The sequence below is a fragment of the Equus caballus genome, chromosome 15 (genome assembly GCF_041296265.1).
Source record: "Equus caballus isolate H_3958 breed thoroughbred chromosome 15, TB-T2T, whole genome shotgun sequence".
Lineage (NCBI taxonomy): Eukaryota > Metazoa > Chordata > Mammalia > Perissodactyla > Equidae > Equus > Equus caballus.
Genome location: NC_091698.1, coordinates 85,786,593 through 85,805,238, shown reverse-complemented (window position 1 = coordinate 85,805,238; position 18,646 = coordinate 85,786,593). Strand labels below are relative to the sequence as shown.

At 50.0% G+C, this 18,646-nt stretch overlaps 1 protein-coding gene across 2 annotated transcripts in view; it reads right to left on the bottom strand.

Moving 5' to 3' along the window:
* KIF3C (kinesin family member 3C) overlaps positions 1-14,409 on the bottom strand; it is a 35,834-nt gene extending 21,425 nt beyond the window's left edge. The window contains exon 1 of one of the 2 annotated variants that reach the window (XM_005600158.4): positions 11,751-14,409. In XM_005600158.4, coding sequence (XP_005600215.1) covers positions 11,751-13,292 — 1,542 coding nt within the window. In that variant the 5' untranslated portion in view covers positions 13,293-14,409. The remainder of the gene's footprint in view (positions 1-11,750) is intronic. The other variant, XM_001502843.5, reaches the window with a different exon arrangement.
* Between the last annotated feature and the right edge of the window lie 4,237 nt (positions 14,410-18,646).

Sequence of the window (18,646 nt, the reverse complement as noted above, 5' to 3'; positions counted from 1 at the left end):
TGAACCCTGGGCCACCGAAGCGGAGTGTGTGAACTTAACCACTCGGCCACGGGACCGGCCCCTGGCTTCTTTAGATGACTTTCTTGGAAGGAAATTTCAAGAATTGACAAAGGATTGTAAACATCTTATCTATCTTAGAACATAATGTCAAGTTACCTCTCTAACGGTTTATACCACTTAAACACTGCCACCCATAAATAGTGGAGCCACTTTTATTATAGTCATAGGCATCAAGTATTATTATTTTAAAAATTTGCTATAATAAGGGATATGAAATTGAGGCTCCCCGTTTATTTTATATTCTCTATACCTTCTAGGTAGTCTTGTGGAGGCCTGTTCTCTCCTTTCACAACATACCCTTTTATGCTTTTTTTTGGTGATTTTTAAGTGATTTAAAACAATTCTTTGTTTATTCGGCTTCCACCTTCTCCAGCTACCCATACCTAGTCTCAGGCTCTCTTCATTCAAAATTCTGCCTGACAGCGTCGAAATGGGTTCAAGAAGCGCATTTGGACACTGTTAGACAGAATGTGAGCTGCCAATTAGGCCTGGAATCTGATGCATCAGGCAAGACTATCAGGGTCCCCAAGTCCCAACCCTCCTCCCACCCCCACCCCCTTGACATGATTCCCAGGACTGGTTTCTGGGTTGGTTCTTCCCAATCTGCTTCCACGTTAGACTCCTCCTTGGACCTAGAACTCTGCTTCAGGACATTGCCTAGTGGCTGGGCCCCAAACTCCATGAAGAGAATTCCTGGACGATGCCTGACTGCCCATTATCACTCCATTCCGTCTGCCCACCGCCCCTGTGCTTCTCTGCCTGCCCTGCCGGGACCCAGCACAGACGTGGTCCGAATGACAACTGAACTTGCCTTATTGATTACTCGCCAAGTCTCGCCCACTTGCCCAGTCCACATTATCAGCCAAGCCCTGCCTGACAGAACCTGACTTGTGCTGGAAGAGGGGGCTGGCCCCGGCACAAAATCTGGGGGTGGGCCTCAACCCAGGTGCAAGGTCTTAGGCCCCTCCTCCTCCCCGGCCTCAATCCATGCCGTCTGCCTCACCCCCACGCTCTGAAATATGTCAGGCACGACTTCAATTCTTTGTTTAGAAACAGTTTTTTTTTTTTGCTTTGGCTTTTCATTTTCCCCATTTCTCTGAGGACACCAGCAGCCATCTCCTCCTTTTCCTGAGATCTCTCTTCTTAACTGTCACCTCCGGAGGGCAGGGAGGGACACTTCAGGCTGGGGGCACTAAGCAGAGGGGCTGGGAATACGGGGTTCCGAGCCCCCAGGAAAAGTTCCCTGGAACTCTCGGCCACCTGAGTTAATGCTGCTTTTGTGATCTCTCAGGGCAAAAGAGTAGAGGTGGGTGGGGCCTGTGGACAGGACTGGGTTTGGTCCTACTGGTTCTAAATAACTCCAGTGTAACTAAAAGGCCAGCAGAGGCTGTGGGGGCAGAAGAGACAGGGCTGGGAGCTCTAGGGCCGTGGTCTGACTCTTGAGAGAGGGACATAAATCACAGGGTAACTAAGGTAACCTCAGGGAATCATTGACCCCAACGCCTTGGCTTATGGATGAGGAAACTGAGGCCCAGAGATGGAGTATTCTGAGCCCAGAGTCTCATAATCAAGGAATCTTTATGTGTATCTGTTCCTATACTGATAACACACTTTCCAAATAATTCCCCAATTTGATTGGGGTCTTAAATCCCGGTATTAGAGGCAAGTCATAGCCAAGATCACCGCAGGGACCACGTCAGCTTGCAGACACAGCTTGGGGTGTTCAGAGGCTCACCTTTTCCTATGCGAGGAGCAATTGGAGTGCAACACCAGAAGGCAGAGAAGAGGCCCCAGTACTCATTAAGTGCTGATCTGGAAAGCCAGAAAGGAGACAGCCAGGCCCAGCCAGCCACTCTTCTGAGAAGATACCATCAAGGATGATTTTACAGAGAAGCCAAACAGGCTGTGCCCAGCCACTAATCTGTCACATTCTGGAGCCAATGGGAGTCTCAGATGCAACTTGCTATGTGCCTGTGGCTGGGCTAGATCCTTTTTACATTAATCATCCTATTTAATCATCACAAGAACCTTATGAGATAATGAGTATGATCCCCATTTGAATAAAAGAAAACTAAGACTCAGACAGGTGAAGTGACTTGCTCAAGGTTTTTTGTTAGTGCTCTTGAGCGGATTCTGACTCCTAGCCACCCCATATACAGCAGAGGGGAGCCCTGCCCGGTCTTTCTGTGCCATCCTCTCACCTTCCAGCACTATATCAGACAATGCTCTGCTGCTATTCACAGGGTTTTCATGGCCAATTTTTTCAGAAATGGGTGGACAGGTCCTCCTTCCTAGTCTGGAAGCTCTGCTAAAACCTGTCCACCATGGGTGACCCTGCTGGGTGGCATAGCTTTCAGCATCACAGCAACACGTAGCTGCCACAGTATGACAACCAACAGAGAGGTGGTGTGATTCCCTGACAGGGAAACGAACCCAGGCCACGGTGGTGAGAGAGCTGAATCTTAACCACCAGACCACCAGGAGTGACTTGCTCAAGATTATGGAGCAGTAAATGGCAGAAGTGATAGCTGAACACCAACCTCCTAATTCCGAGTCCAGAGTCCTTTTCCCTGTTCCGCAGCCTCCTCCTGGGTTCAGGTAGGAAGCTGCCTTGGAAAGAAGCAGCAGTTAGCATGTGCACCTTTGCCAACCTGGGAACTATCAAGAAAGCTCAGGGCACCATTTCTTTTTCTTCCAGCTGAAACAGGCAGGGGTCTGCTGAAGATGCTTCTGCCTGGGTGAGGATCTTACGGGGGCCTCCGACATGAACAGGTCAGAGCTCTTAACTGCATACTTGTGGGGACATTGTCAGTATCACTAGAGTCCCCCAGAAAGGCTAAAACCCAGATAACTCATGAGAAGGGCCACCTCACAAGTTCCACAGGGGGATGATATAAAGAGCACTTCGAATGTTGGTCAGAGAGCCTGAATCCTGGTACATACTACGCCACCCTGTTTCTGCCAACCAAAATCTGGAGCACTAGCCCCTGGACTTCAGTTTTCTCATCTGTGAAATGGGGAGAATACCTAGTAACCTTGCAGGCCTTTGGTAAGAATGGTGAGTTGGATAATAGATGGCGAAAGTACTTGGTAAGTGATGAGGTACAATCAGCAAGTGGTTATTTGCTGTTTTAGTTGCTGACGGACATTTACCCACCATTCGTCACAAACAGCAAAACAAAACAACTAGTACACCAGTCCTTGCTTCCATCTCCTAGACAGTACAGCCACACCTAGTCACAGACTTATTTCTCCCTTTGTGGCTCGCTGGTTGCAGATCTTGAGGAGCCAGCAGTAAGGGAAGAAGAAATGAAAGATGCAATGGTGACGGGAAGAAGAGCGCTATTTTGAACGATTCTCTGCCCTGGGGACATACATCAGGAGACCGAGTCTGAGCATCTGCCTTGAGTCTCCTTGGATGGCTCAAAATACAACATAAATGACTGGTCTTTCAAATGCTGGGAATTCTCTCATCAAGAAGAAACAACAATTAGAGATCAGGGAAAACCTTGGCTGGAGAGTGAGGTGAGCTGAGCTGGACGCCACTCCCAGCCTTGTACTGGACAGAGTGCGGAGGCCCAGATGTGCTTCAGTCCACCTTGGAGAAAAGCAGGAAGAAAGAAATCAGCCCATCTACTTCAGCGAGAAAACCATGGACACCTCAGATCTGGTCCTTACCTTCGTCTTTCTCCCCTACTTCCCTTCCTTATTTGTGGTGTTCTAGAGAGTTTCTCTCCAGCACCAGGGATGCAAATCCAGCCAAACAATAGAATGCTGCAATGTCAGAATGGGATTAGACCTAAGGATGCATAAAGTGCCGACGTGGCATTTTCCAGATGAGGTACAGGGCCCGGAGGGCTGAGATGGGTCATCCTGGGTCACACAGCCTCCAGCTCCAGGGCAATGCTCAGTCATTCCTCTCCAGGCCTCCCTGCCCCCTATTCAGGCTGATCTCTAACTCTGGGCTCCTGACCCGCTGCTTCCAAGGTGAATTGGCAAATGGTGCAGAAAGCAAGGAATCATCTATTGACCATTTTTTATAGTCCCTTGTGCGGGGGAGTGACTTGTCCAAGGTCACAGGATTACCAATAACTGGGTAGCACCGAGGATTATTATCAACCTTGGATTTCCCTCAATTTGTCAATTCCTTTGGAATCTAATCTAATCAACATCTTCCAGGTGTTAACACATTTCTTTTATATTTTTTCTCCCTTAGAAAACTGAGATTAGTTTTTGTTTAATTAACAAAGTAATATATGCTTGCTGTAAAAAGAAAAAAGTAAAGAAAGTATAAAGTAAAAAATAAACACCCCCCTCCCTATTAAAATCCCTAGATAACCATTATTAGTGAGTTCTCATGCTTCCTTCCAGAAATTAAATAATGTAAAGACAAAGTTAACTATATCTACTGATTTATGTTCTTGGCCATGGTTACTCAAAAAGATTTGTTGATTAAATGAATGCATGGCGCTAGGCTGAGGTCAGAGGCTGGGGGTTTGCATCATACGGAAGGACAGAGATGAGCTCAGGAGACTAGAGCTCCCCCTGGGGCTTATTAGCCAGGGATCTGGCATGAACCCTCCCTTTCTGAGTTGGTATCACAGTGTGAAGCTGAAGATCACGGCTTTGGAGTCAGACAGACACAGGCTCTGATTCAGGCCCTAAGACTTCCTAGGCTTGTGACCCCAGATTGTTCCCTCCTCAACATGCCTCAGTATCCTCATTTGTCACATGGAGATTGAAACAGTACTACTTCATGGTGCTATTGTGAGGACCGCATAAAACAATGCACGTAAAGAAAACAGCAGAGTGCCTGGCATTACACATGCACTAAAAAAATGGTAGCTACCATTATTATTACTATTGTTGTTATCATTATTCTGCTGGCCCACCTCAACAAAGGAGAAAGCCTGAAGGTTCACTACCTAGTGCTATAGAAACAGTTCAACCCAGGGCTTGGTACATCTCTGCTGAGTGCATCTGGGAAGCCAGGGAGACAACTAGAAAGTAACTCTTAGTCTAGGAGTTAATGCCCAGGAATTTCTCAGGATACTAAAAATTCTAGATACACCAAACCACAAGTGTAGCTGTCCTATAAGCTCTGAGCACAGGGGTCTGCCTTGCACAGCCCCCATGGCTGAAGGGCTGGATTTGTGGGAAAAGGGACCATTTTCTTATCTCCTCAGGCCACCTGGTTCAGCAGCTCTCCATCCCAGCCGGATCCAGAAGTGCCCAGACTGGCCAGGCACAGCAGGCTGGCAGGGCACAAGGAGGAGAAGGGTGCCCTTCTCTAGCTGAATTCCAGGCCTTTCCTCTCAGTCCTCAGAGTACAATGAAAACATTATCACGGCCACTTCATCCAATCTTGTGCTATCTGGGGGCTGGAAATGGCTAAGGGCAATATGATAATACACTCCTCCAGCCAACACATATCCAGGGAAACCCAACATTTGAGCAAAAGGCCTGCTGAGCCTCAACATAACTTGAAGCCCAGATCTCTGATGGAAATGTATTAGTCTTATATACTTCCTGCCCATCAAATCTTTCCATTATGAAATGCCTCCAGATCGTGACAATTCTGTCAACGGACCACACCCGCCAGGGACAGGAAGGAGTATAAGTCACGGCTCCTTTCAACGCCAAGAGACCATGGACTCTGACTAGATGCCAGACCCAGCTGGGTGCACTGGTCACTTGTCATGGTGAGGCTCCTCTCAAGGATAGGGGAGGATTCAGCCTGGATGGGGGTGGGGATACACACAGTCTCCTGATCACCCAGCCCCATAAATCTGAGAGAGTCTGGCATGGGGCTGGTGTTCTTGGGAACATGCGGAAAGATCCAGACCAGCTGTGGCAAGTAGCTGCTCCCCAGATGATCAGAAAGTCTCTGGAGCCTGGCTACAGCCCTGTTTGGAGACTAACATCAAGATCAGGACAGTACGGACCCACAACTAAAATATACAACGATGTACTAGGGGGATTTGGGGAGAAAAAGCAGAAAAAAAAAAAGATCAGGACAGTGGAAGGATACTGAGTATTTCATTCTCTCCTCTATAGCACTTTCTCTCCCAACTGGGGTTTCTTCTCCCCAGAAACCCTGCTATCCACCTAAAGGATCCACCCACTCTCTCTCCTTCTTTCTCCCTGCCTCTGTGGCTCCATTTCTCTTTCCCCTCTTCACTGTCCCTCTCTATTTCTTTGCTGTCTTTCCCCCATTTTCTTCTCTCTCTTTTCTTTTCATTATCTTTCTCTAATTGGTCATGATACAGAGCTGAAAAATATCTTTTAATATTGGCTGAATTCATACGTTAAAATTTAAACCCTCTGATCTTAATTTTCAAAGAGATGAACTCAACATTTTACATTTTGCTCTAAAAATACTATTTTTAACAATTAAGGACTTCTGAGAGGAGGGGACTTTAAAGATCATCTAGTTCAATGGCTTTTCTGATACATGAATCCCTCTAGAGCACGCCTGACATTCAGTCTCTCCTTGAACACTTCCAGGGGTCCGAGCCCATTACCTCTTGAAGCAGCCCAATTCTAACTGTCAAGAAGTTCTTTATATTGAGCTTAACCTGCTCCCACAATTCCCACCCCCAGGACTATCTAGGATACAAAAACAGTGCTATCAGCAGAAGGGCAGGGAGGTACATACTGGGTTCAAAGGTTGGAGGTAGACCAGCTGGCTGTGAGGTTTTCCTTTTGGAGTAGCTCACTCGAGCAGGCAAGATTGAAGAGATATATTGCAGCCTAATTCTGGTAGGCCTTTGACGCCAGACTAAAACATCATGTGTCTGACGTATCAGGAAGGTGGCCAAGTGAAAGCGTCCTTTAGGCAGTTGGAGACAACCGTAATAAACAGTCATTATTTACTGAATACTTACATGCCAGGAACTAGGCAAAGTGCTTTAATGTTGATTATCTCAGTTAATCCTCTCAATAGCTCTATGACACAGGTACTATTACTATTCCATTTTATAGAGGAGGAAACTGAGGTCTCAGACCTAGTAAGTCACTAAACCCAGGCCTGCCTGACTCTGATGCCGTGCTCGGAATACAGCACTCTACAAAATGAGGTCAGCAGAGAGACCAGGCCAGAGACCTCGATTTGGGAGTCACTTACATAGAGGGAGAGAGTGTCAAGGACAGAGGGCCATGGGTCTCACTTGAGTCCTCTTCTAAAGATGAGCCCCTAGTCTCCATTTCCAGTCTTGTGTTTGCTTCTGAACTCCACTGATCCATCTCCAGCAGCCCACTGGATTTAGTCACTTCAAGTCAACATGTCTACACCAGCTTCCGTCATTTTTCACCGTGTTCCCAGTAACCACTTCCCAACCTGATATTCCTAATTCTTTAAGCATAAAAGACGATCAAATTTTGTGTCAAACCAACCTGGGCTTAACTAGATTTGCCATATTCAAACCACAAAGCCTTGGACAAGTTACTTAACTTCAACGGGCCTCAGTTTTCTATAAAATGGGAACAGTTACAACACCTTTCTTAAAAGGTGCTTGTGGGGATTAAAGGAGACAAATTTGCATATAACATATAGTATGGTGCTTGACACATAGCAAGTGTTAAGTAAATGACATTGTTATTGCTCTTACTATTGTTTCTCAGGCTTGAAACTCTCTCTCACACTCCTATTTATGGTTAATCCCAATGCTGAGAGGGGAAGAGGAAGAGGGACCCACCGAGTGGACAGGACAAATTCAGTGCAGTTTGTGGTCTCTGCAGTGAGCTCATGCCTCTGGCTTTTGGGGCTGCTTCTGCAGGGTCTCTTTTCTACACTCACCACAGAGCGAGTTGGGCTCTAGCCAAGACTCCCCTGCTCTTCTCGCTCCAGACCTACGGACTTGGGGATCAACCAGTAGTGCCGTTGTTTCTGCCTCTTCCACTCCCTCTTCAGTTTGAGCCTACATTTCGGGTCATCTGTAGCCCTTGCCTCCCCCACACACTCTTCTTTTCCCCTAAGTACCTAGAATCAAAGTATTAGATATCATCTAGTCCAATCCCTCACAAACTTAAGTTCGAAATCAAAGCTGTCATTTAAAAAAATTCCTCGCACAATTAAATTTGAGTAAAGTGGGCCCTTTCCCAACCAATCTATATGCGTTCACCAGTCCTCATTGCAGAGTGTGCACTGTGCACCAACCGGTGAGTTTTCACCACGCAGAGCCATAACCTCAGTGGTGGGTCTGTCTGTGACTTGACCTACCCCCTACCCCCACCTCATAGGCCTAGGATGCTCTCAAGCCCCTGGAGACACTACATAAGTATGGATCGCTAATGATTAGTGAGAAACAGGGCACTGATCACAATCACAAACCCTCACACATTTGCACACCCTAACACTCCCTGAGGCCCACAGTAGATATGAAAGGAGAGATGAAAGGAGACTCCAAGGAGATGGGCATGGTGTTTGTACACAGTGAGGGGAGAACAAAGGGAACGGGGAGCCTGGAGGTGGCAGGCAGGGAACGCAAGCGAGACAGACTGTAAGATGAGTCAGAGAGAGTGAATGAGGGCACTGGGTCACATCAGCTACCACTTAGCTGCCCCCAGAGGGTGGTGGGAGCTGCAAGAGGGGAATGTGGGGAAGTGAGAAGGGGAGTCGATGCCATATCTCAGAAAGTGGGAACTGGAGTGTGCTGCAGATAGGGAGCAAAAGCTCAGCTAATTTCCAGGAGGGACCCAAGCTCCTGCCTCCTGAGGTCTCCTAGATCTCTCTTGCCTGGCTCTGCTCCCAGGCTGCAGGGTTATGGCGAGGCAGCTGGGATGGCAGGGGAAGGACAGAGCTACGTTAACAACAAAGATGTCAATCCTGGAGATCACTAGACCCCTGCTTGGCAGACACAAGCCACTCCATGGCTGCTAATGCCCTCCATTTACTCGGTGCTTTCAACTTATTTCAAATGCCCTCACACTAATGATCTCACTTAATCTTCAGCACAACCCTGTGCAATAGACAGGCCTGGGGTTCTCTCTAACCTGCTCCTCCCCTCTTTACCCTGTGGATCCCTCAAGAGCCTCAAATTGGTTCCTCCATCCTGGAAACATCCACAGTGAACCGGGCAGTGCCACAGGGGCTATCGGGAGGTTGGGGTCATCTGTGTAGGCTCCATTCTGGGCTTGCTAGCTGTGTCTGTCCTGGGCCAGGCCTGATGAGAAGTCATAGGATATGGAATCATCCCCTCCTGGAATTTCCCAGGCACCCCTCCCCCTTCGCTTATATCTGGAAGCCTGGCACACAATGACCATTTCACCCGGTCCCCAGGGAGCTATGTCAGACTTCTTGTCATTAGGCGAATGGAAACCTGAGGCCTAGAGAGGCAAAGGCCTTCGCCCTGAGTCACACAGGAAGCAAACAGGGAGGGATCTGTGACGACCTGGAAAGAGGACAGGTCTGGGGGAATCAGAAGACCTGTGTTCCAGTCCTGGCTCTGCCACTTATCAGCCAGGGTCACGGAGACAGTCATTCAACCTCCCCAGCTTTGGTTTTCATAACTGTCATACCCATCTCTTGGTGTTACATGAGATTGAGGTGTCAAAGTGTTATAGAAAAACAAATTATTCTGATTATCAAACAGTATAGATAAGATCAGGACTCCGTGTGAAGGACAGAGGCTGGCCCTAGTGTAAAGAGTCCAGGCTCTCCTTCACTCACCTGTGTGGCCCCAGGCAAATCTGGGCCTCAGTTTTCCAAGGCCCCTGCCAGCTACAAGACGGGGGGTTATGTGAGCTATGCCTCTGTTCAAGGATTCAGGCACTGGCCACCTGATCTCTTGACTGTCCTATTATCTGTACCCCACATTGCCTTAGATCTAAGAATCTTACTGAGCCAGTCTGTTGCCAACAATGGGTGATCCCATTGTTCCCAGTGGGAAGGATCCCATTGGATCCTTTGCTCCATCCCTTCTACCACTTCCTCAGGGCTGAAGTGCGCTTCTGCACTCTATTCTTAGCCTCCAGTGCCTTCCAGCTTTAAGGTGGAGAGGGGAAGGGGAGCAAGGGGCATGGGGGGGGGGGTGCTATTGGTAACGAAACTGATGACAGATTGCCCATGTAAGATTTCCCAGTGGAAAGCACCAGACTGCCTGGACTCCCTTCCTCCCAGGGAGAGCCGAGTCTAACCGTCCTGCCTTTAAAATCCTGCTTCTTCCAGGATGGCCCCAAATGTGCCAGGCCTCTGATCCTTTCCTTGAGGAAAGCAGCTTGGGATAACCCTTGCTGAGTTCATGGAGGTGAATTAAATATTAAACATGCGAGGCCAGAGCCTCTGGTGCAGCAGCACGTTCCCACAACACAGACAATGGCACACAGCTCATCTGTCCCTCTTCCTGTGGAGTAGCTCTGTCCAGGCTGGGCTTCCCTGCTCCCAGCCCACACTCCTGAGAGGGAATAAGAAACGGCAATGTTCTGCTCTCCCCAGCAAGCCATCAGTTCACGGTTCCCTGCCTCCTTCCTCCAACCCCCGGTGTTGAGGGCTCCAGGGACCCGGAAATGCCTGGAATATTGAGTTGTGGCATCTGCAGCAGTGAAATTTAGCACGTCTGTGGCTGGCCAGGTGGGAGCCTCTGTAGCTTAGCCCCACCTAGGGCCCGGAGGCTCCCATGGGGAAGGGAACAGCTCAGGAAGGACAGTGAGGCCCTGACAGATCTCAGGGCAAATGGGGAATTGGATCTTATTGGGCTGAAGCCTGGGTGTGGGGGCCAGTTGGTTGCTTCTCAGATTAGCAGGTCATAGAATTGTCAGGTTGAAAGAGTCTCAGAGATCACCAGACCAACGCTCTATTTTACAAAAAGGGAAACTGAGGCTTGAGGAGAGAAGGAAAGGTCACTCAAAGAGCTAGGCCTACACTCCAGGTCTCCAAAGTACAGCCCAGGGTTCTTGCCACTCTCCCCTGAATCGCCTTCCTAATGGTACCAAGCAATGGGCCCTGCACCACATGGACCCACTGGACCATTTTCACAGGGAGCAGGATCCATTCATAGTCCCGCCTTGCCATCCAAGAAGTGAAAGAGCAGGAGGTCTGTGGTTCCAGCTCAATTCTGCCACATCGTAGAATGGAATCTTGGTCATGTCACTTCTCTGAGCTTAGTTCCCCACCTGTAAAAGGGGGATTTAAGAACTGGTACCCTGGATGGCTACTGTAAGGATAAAATGAGATCATGTATGTGGAGCATTCTGGAAAGTGTGAAGTGCTATCCAAACGTCAGATATTACTAAAATGGTGTGACGTTTGACGGTGCTGCAGAGGGAGGAAGTCACAGGGGAGGAGACAATGCAAGAGTGAGAACCCACACTCATGAGAGGCTGAGGATCCGCGTGGCTGTCCCGTAGGCCGGACCCATACTAGGGGCCACTGGCAGAGACTGACAGGCAGCAGGTCAGACCAGCCCAAGCTCACTGCCCTGGGAGACCTCCTGCCTGCTTTGCTCTGTGTGTGTGTGTGTGTGTGTGTGTGTGTGTGTGTGTGTCCATCCTCCTAGACGCTCCTGGGAGGCTCTGCCTGGCAGCCCAAAATAGCAAGAATTTGCCTGGCTGCTCCAGGGGAGCATTTGGCAGGAGGGCAGTGTGCGATGCTGAGGGAGGACACCTTGCTTCAGGCCAGGTCACAGACACTCAAAGAAAAGCCTGCCAGCTCAGATCCCTCTGGGGACCTCTGGAGTGCCCCTGCTCCTTACCTTGTACTTGGCCGCAAGCAGCTCTGTGGCCTGCTGCTCCCGCCGCAGGTCTTCCAGCATCTTCTCCTTCTCCTCCAGCAGCTTCTGCTTCTCCTCACTCACCAGGCTGCGGTCATCCTGGATGGCCGCCTTCTCCTCCTCCAGCCGCTCCTTCTGCTCCTGCAGGTAATTCTCCATGTTCTTATCCAAAGCTGACTCCAGGATGGGCTGGGGCGGGCGGTGGTTGTTGTTGTTGTCATCCTCTTCTTCGGCTACCCAGGCCTCAATCACCGGCCCCTCAGGGTACCCAGGGGGGGCTGACACAGCCTTCTTCCTACGGCTGCTCTTCCTCCGGAGCCGTTTTCCCAGCATCCCCTTCTTCTCCAACTGGGCCTTCAGGCGGGCGATCTCCTCCTGGAATTCCCGCAGCAGTGTGTCCTTGGGGTCCTCATTCACCCGGGGCTTGTTCTTGATGTTCTTGGCCCGGTTGGCAAAACGCAGGGTGGAAAGGCTCTCGTCATAGCTGTGAGAAGCTGGCCCCAGGGTAGCTACCATGATGGTCTTGGCATTCCCCCCCAGAGAGTCCTGGAGCAGCCGCGTCAGCTTGGAGTCCCGGTAGGGGATGTGGGTGCTCCTGTTGCCTGCTAGAGCGGCGATCACATTGCCCAGGGCAGACAGCGAGAGGTTGATTTTGGAGGCTTCCTTAGGCCTCTCTCCACCACCACCACCACCACTGCCTCCACCACCGCCACTACCCGTGGACTGTGTGGCTGCCCCTCCAGCTGTGTTGGGACCTGCCTTGTTCTGCCTCTCACTGCCAGCCAGGTCCACCAGGTTGAGCTTGCCCACACGGATGTGGTCCTGGCCGTCCAAACCACGCTCACTGCACTCCACAGTGATGACGAAGATGGCATGGGAGCGGGAGCTGACCTCATTCATGTGTGTGCTGCCCACCGCCCGGGTCTGGTTCCCCAGGTTCATCACGTGCTCGATCTCCTTGACATTCTTGGTGACGAAGGAGGAGAGGTCCTTGATGTAGACACCAGTCTCAGGGTTCTCCTTCAGCTCCAGCCTCTTGCCGGGCTCCTTGGAGAGGAGGTCTCGAATCTCCTCCTGGTAGATCTCCAGGTAGGAGGCCCGGACCAGATACTGCTGGTTCTGGGAGCGCGAGATGTGGGTGAAGATGTGCTCAAAGGCATTGGGGATGACCCCACGCTGCTCGGGCTCCACCCAGGTCCCTTGCATGGTGTAGGTCTTGCCAGTGCCAGTCTGGCCATAGGCAAACACCGTGCCATTGAAACCCTGAAGCACTGAGTCCACCAGGGGCCTCACGGTTTCATCATATAAGTCTGCCTGCTTGGAGCTGGCATCATACACGGCATCAAAGGTGAAGGTCTTGGGCAGCTCTCCCGGGGCAGCACGGGGATTCTGCAGGGTCACCTGGCCCAGTTTCACGTCCATGGTCAGGATCTGCTCGTGACCAGCAGCCTCCTCCTTCCGGCTGAGGGGGCGGCACCGGGCCACCACCTTCAGGGCCTCGCTGGCCTTGGTTTTACTGGCCATCTTGCTGCTCTGTCCTTCCTGCCCGCTCGACCCCCTCCCTTGGCAGCCTGGGCGGTCCTGCTGTCCTCCCTAGGTCCGGATCAGCGGGGCCGGCCCAGCCCCTAGGCGCCGCTCTTCAATCCGCATGCAGCCTCCTAGGGTGGGGATGCTGGGAGGTGGCCCCGCCGCTGCTGCAGTCCGGGCCTCCACCGCCCTCCGGTCCTCACTGCACCGACTGGGCAGGGAGAATTAGGCAGAACCCCGGGGCAGCCGAGGGAGCCGCAGGAGCAGCGCCTGCCGAATGGCAGTGCCGGGAGCCCGCCCCATGCTGGGGCAGAGGGAGCCTGCTGTAAACAGCTACGGCAACAATGAGATAAAGGAAGAGGAAAATGGGATGGGGGTGGGCAGCAGAGCTGTCTTCTCCTCCTCTTCTTCCTCCTCCCCCTCTAAGGATCCATGGCGGGGGGCTGCAGGTCCCGGGTGGCCGGGGCTCCCGGACCTCCCAAGGGCAGAGGCTCACCTGGAGTCCTCCTCCCCAGCTGAGGGATCATTCATTGCAGCCACCGCGGCTGCTGCTGCCTCTGCCTCCGCCTTCCCCGCCGCCGCCACCGGAGAATGAGAGAGAAAAACAGAAGGGGATGGGGCGGAGCAGCGGCGGCGAGAGTGATGTTGCCGCCGCGCTGCGGCCCCAGCTAAGCCGCCCGGCTGGGGTGGGGCAAGGGGCGGGGCCGCGGGGCGCGAGGCGCGAGCCCGGCGCGGCCAGTGCGCGGGGGACACGGGTGCATCGTCGGCCTGCACCCCCGCAGACCCCTCCGGAATGACAGGCTCCGGTCCCGATCCAGATCCTGCGCCCACCAGGCGGCTGCAGCGCAGCCACCGCCCGCCGTCACCCCACTGGGCCCGAGCATGCTGGGAGTTGTAGTCCTGCCTTTGTTAACCCGGTTCTGGCAGGTTGCTGATGCCTTCTCCCGTCCCGAGGCCCCTCCCTCTCTGGCGTGCAACCGCCGGAGTGACAGCTAAGGCTGCAGACTACCTAGGTAGGGGAGAAGAGGCTTATCCACCACAGACACTTGTTCCCTCCACAGCGACCATCCTCTGTCTCTTCACTGCTCCTGCCTTTCTGCCTGCAGACGGTTACATGTCACCCTCCCCTTCAGGGTATAGCCAGGCGCCTTAACTCCTAAATGTTTCTTGACTCTGTCCTTTCCTCTCCCTACCCTGGTTTACTTCTGACCTTCCTCTTCTCTCTCTAGAGACCACCTTCCAGCTGATTCTCTCCTCACCTCTTCTCTGCACATATACCCTGGTCCCCTCCCCTCCTCCTCCACCAGTCTTCCATATTGTGTAAAAGCCTGCCCATGTTTGGACTCCTGCCTAGCTTCCCAGCCTCCCCTCCAGCTACTCTCCAGTACAGAATCTGTGTTCCAGACATTCCTGCACCTGCTAAACCCCTGGCCCCATCGGAGAACTGGAACTTCCTCTCCTCAAGGAGCTCACATGTTCTGTTTCCTTAACTGGTTGTGCTGTGTCACATTTTTGTACCTTTGCCCAGAGGACCCTGTCCCGCTTCTGCACTTGGTGCCCTGCCACTTGGGGACATCCTTTGTGAAGCCTTCCCTAACCAATTTCTTTTCCATAGCAGAAAGAGACACAGAATTTGCATAAAACAAAACTTGGATTCAAGATCCGGTTCTGATCTCCACCCAACCGTGTAACTTTGGGCAGTCACTTACCTTGCCCCAGCCTTAGTTTTCTCATCTGTTTAAAAAAAAATTGGAGAGAGGAGGAGAAATAATACCCACTTCAAGGAGTAGTTGTGAGACTCAAGTGAAACAATGACTCATGAAGTATTGTACCAATGAGAAGACTTATTTTTAAGCGAGCCCTTAATAATGCGCACAGCCTGGCTTGGATGGCCTGATGGCTGCTGCTTCCTTGAGTATTCTGGATAGGCCAGGTCTGTGTGAAGTTGGGGGCCAGCTTGCTTTAACTGTGCTGAGTTAGTTCTCTGTTTGCAAAAGTAGTTAGATAATGCATTACTAAAGCCCACCCTAGAGAGAACATCTCTGACACTCTGGTCACCATAGTAATGGGTGCTTGAGTTTTTCAGGAATTGAGAGTCTACTCCTTGTCCACTTCACGCCGGTTGAGACCACCAACTCATCAACTGGGCCTGCATGGATAGATAACTGATAGGAGACCCTTTGAGGTCAAGGAGCTGAAAACTCCACCCTCAGATCATGACAATGCTGCCATTTTGTGAACATGTGTCCTGTGAAGAGCCATGAAGCTTGACTACGCTTGCGCGGATTATCAATTACCTTACTTCTCCTTACCCTCAATCATCTATTCCCACACTGCAGACCACCCCGCCCCTTTATCTCATGAATATCCCTAATCCCCATTTTCCAGGTGGCAGATTTGAGATTTGTACTCCCATCTCCTCACTTGGCTGCCTTGTTAACAAACCTTTTCTCTACTGCAAACTTGTCGTCTGGGTGATTGGCGTAATCGTACAGCGGGCAAAATGAACCTCGTTTGGTAACATGTATTTGATGTTCCTCTTTGGGGTCTTATATTTTTTCTTTAGGATACAAATTAAGTGTAATTTCTCAAGTCCAAGGACCAAGCCAGTGTCCTATCCATGTTCCGCTCTACAGAGGGGAGTGGAATCTGTGGGCTGAGCCCCAGTTGTCCTTACTCTCCGTATGAGGGCCAGATCAAGGAGGTGCTATTATCTGAAACCTCAAGGCCCTTCTTCATAGGGGCACCAGAAGAATCTTTCCACAAAACATTTTCAATCATGTTTTTCTCTAGAGGGCCCAATCCTGCAGTTCTTCAGCTCTGCAGAACCTACCTCCTCCCCGCTTCCCCATCTTCAAGTCCCCAGGACCTGAACGCCAGCTCAACTGGAAGTTTGAGGCTTAGCTGGTGGCTTACCCCCTTCTAGAGTTACCTGGCCTTCCTCAGCCCTCTCTTTGATCAAGCTCAACTACTTGTGAGTAACTTGGCTTTTGGACTAATTACTGGGTCAGGTTTTGGTTTTGTGGACTAGCCTCTCTTGGCTCTGGCAACCTGACTTCTGGATGGAACATTTGGCTCTGGAACTATTTTCTTGCTGCACTTGGCTTTGGTTTTTGGAACACCCTTTTTCTGCTTTGGCTAACCCTCCTGACACTACAGCGCCAGATGAAAGGGATCCCAACCATGTTCTCCCCACCCGATGTCACTACCTGGTAAGGCACTTGCCCAGATCCTCCTGTATGTGAGGGAGACTGGAATCCCATTGCTTACAAGATGTGTGACCCTGAATAAGTTATGCAAACTTCTCTGAATGGCTATTTTCTCATTGGGAGAAGTGAGGATAGGAATGCTTACCTTACTCACAGGGTTTAGATAAGGATTAAGTGAGATAATATATGTAAAAACTCCCAGAGCATAGAAGCCATTCAAGAAATAGTAGCTTTCCTTCCTTTTGTCCTTTGCATTCAAGGTTGTTCATATTCTGTCTCCCTCTGCAGCATTGTCTTCAGCCATTTTTCTTCCCCTCGCAATCTTATACACTCAAGCCCCTGGATATTCTGGTTTGTTTAAGATTCTCCAAACACACTAGTTTTTTGTGTCTCTCTGCCTTTGCTCATGCTGCTCCTGTGCCTGAAAAGTCCTCCTAACTTTGTCTGTCCCTGTCTACACAGCCTCACTTTCTATTCATTCCACCTCTCAATCTTATATGGCTTCTACTCCTACTGCTCAGTAGAGATTTCTCTGACCAAGGACATCAGTGAACTCCATGGTCAATTCTAGTAGGCCCTTTTCAGCAGGAGCACTTGACATAATCCATTTCTCCCTTCTTTATCCAACTCTCACTGCCCATGGTTTCCATGACTCTGCAGTTTTCTGGTTTTCCTCCTCCAGCTCCTGGGAGCTCTGCTTGCTCATTTTCAGTCTCCTTAACTGGTGGATCTCACTCAACCCCAACATTAAATGTTGGAGTTCACTAAGGCTCGGTCCTAAGCCTTCTTTTTCTTCCAACGCCAACCTCTAATAATGATCACGACAATTTATGGCTTCAATTATTGTCTAAATTTGTATCTTCAGTCCAGACTTCTCCTCTGAGCTCTAAATCTATATATCCAATTCTCTAATGGACAGCGCCATTTGGATGGCTCCCATGCATCTGAAATTCACTTGTTTACCCTGGACTCATCATCCTCCCCACCAAACATGGTCCTCCAAAAATGGCCCCAACTCTGTACACAGCTCTTTCCCCACCCTCAATATATCTATTCAAATACTCAACTTCCTAAATATTTCTCAGATCTATCAACTTCTTCTCCACTCCCATGGCCAATATCATGACCCAAGCCGTCATCTTCTCTGGCCTGGCCTTTCACGATAGCCACCAATCTGGTTTCCATAGGTCTGCTCTTGCCTCCAGCCACCCATTCTCTACAAAGTAATCTTTTAAAACTCGTCTGATCATGTCACCCCATGCTTAAAACCTTTCAATGTTTCTCACTGCTCTTATGGTAAATTATAAATCATTAACATAGCCCCCAAGGCCCTATACAATCTGGTACCTGCCCATATCTCTTGTCACATCTCATGCCACTCTCCACCTTGCTCCCTGGGCTCTAGTGACGATGGCTTTCTTCAGCTGCCTTCCAGCTTCCTACCACAGGACCCTTACACATTCTGTTTCTGCTGCATAGAACATTTTTGCTCACCACCTTTACCTAGATACCTGCTCTCATCCTTCAGCTCTCAGCTTAAATGCCATTTCCTAAAGGTACGTTTCTTGACTTACCCACCTACTTTATGTCCCTTCGTGATATGTTCTCATTGTTCCCTGTACTTTCCTTCATAGAACTTAGCATCATTGTAATTAAATAATTATTTGTCTACGTCTCCTGTTGTTCTGTGAAGACATAACATGTCTGTTTTGTTCATTTTTGTATCCACAGTGAGTAGTCCAGTTCCTGACACATTGTATGTGCTCAATAAATATTTTTATAAATAAGTGAAAGCCCTGTATGAATATCACCTTTTCTGGAAAGCCTTCTTTGCCTCCTCTGATTCTATCTTCTAATTAATCTTTCCTTTCCTCGTGATTCTATAGCTCACTGTTTAACTAGTCTTAGAGTACCCATCATGGTCTGACTTATACTGTGGATAACTGAGTCAGTCTCCCTCCCTCCCTACCATAATGTGTGCCCCTCTGAAGATGGGAGCTGTGATTTTTATCTTTGTGTCTCCTTCCCCTGTGCCTAGAACGGGACTCTATACACTCAAGTCATCAAAATGGGTTGCCTCAGCAAATTAATGAATGTTCCAAGACCTTCAAGGCAAGAAAATGGAGAGGCAAGACAAAGAAA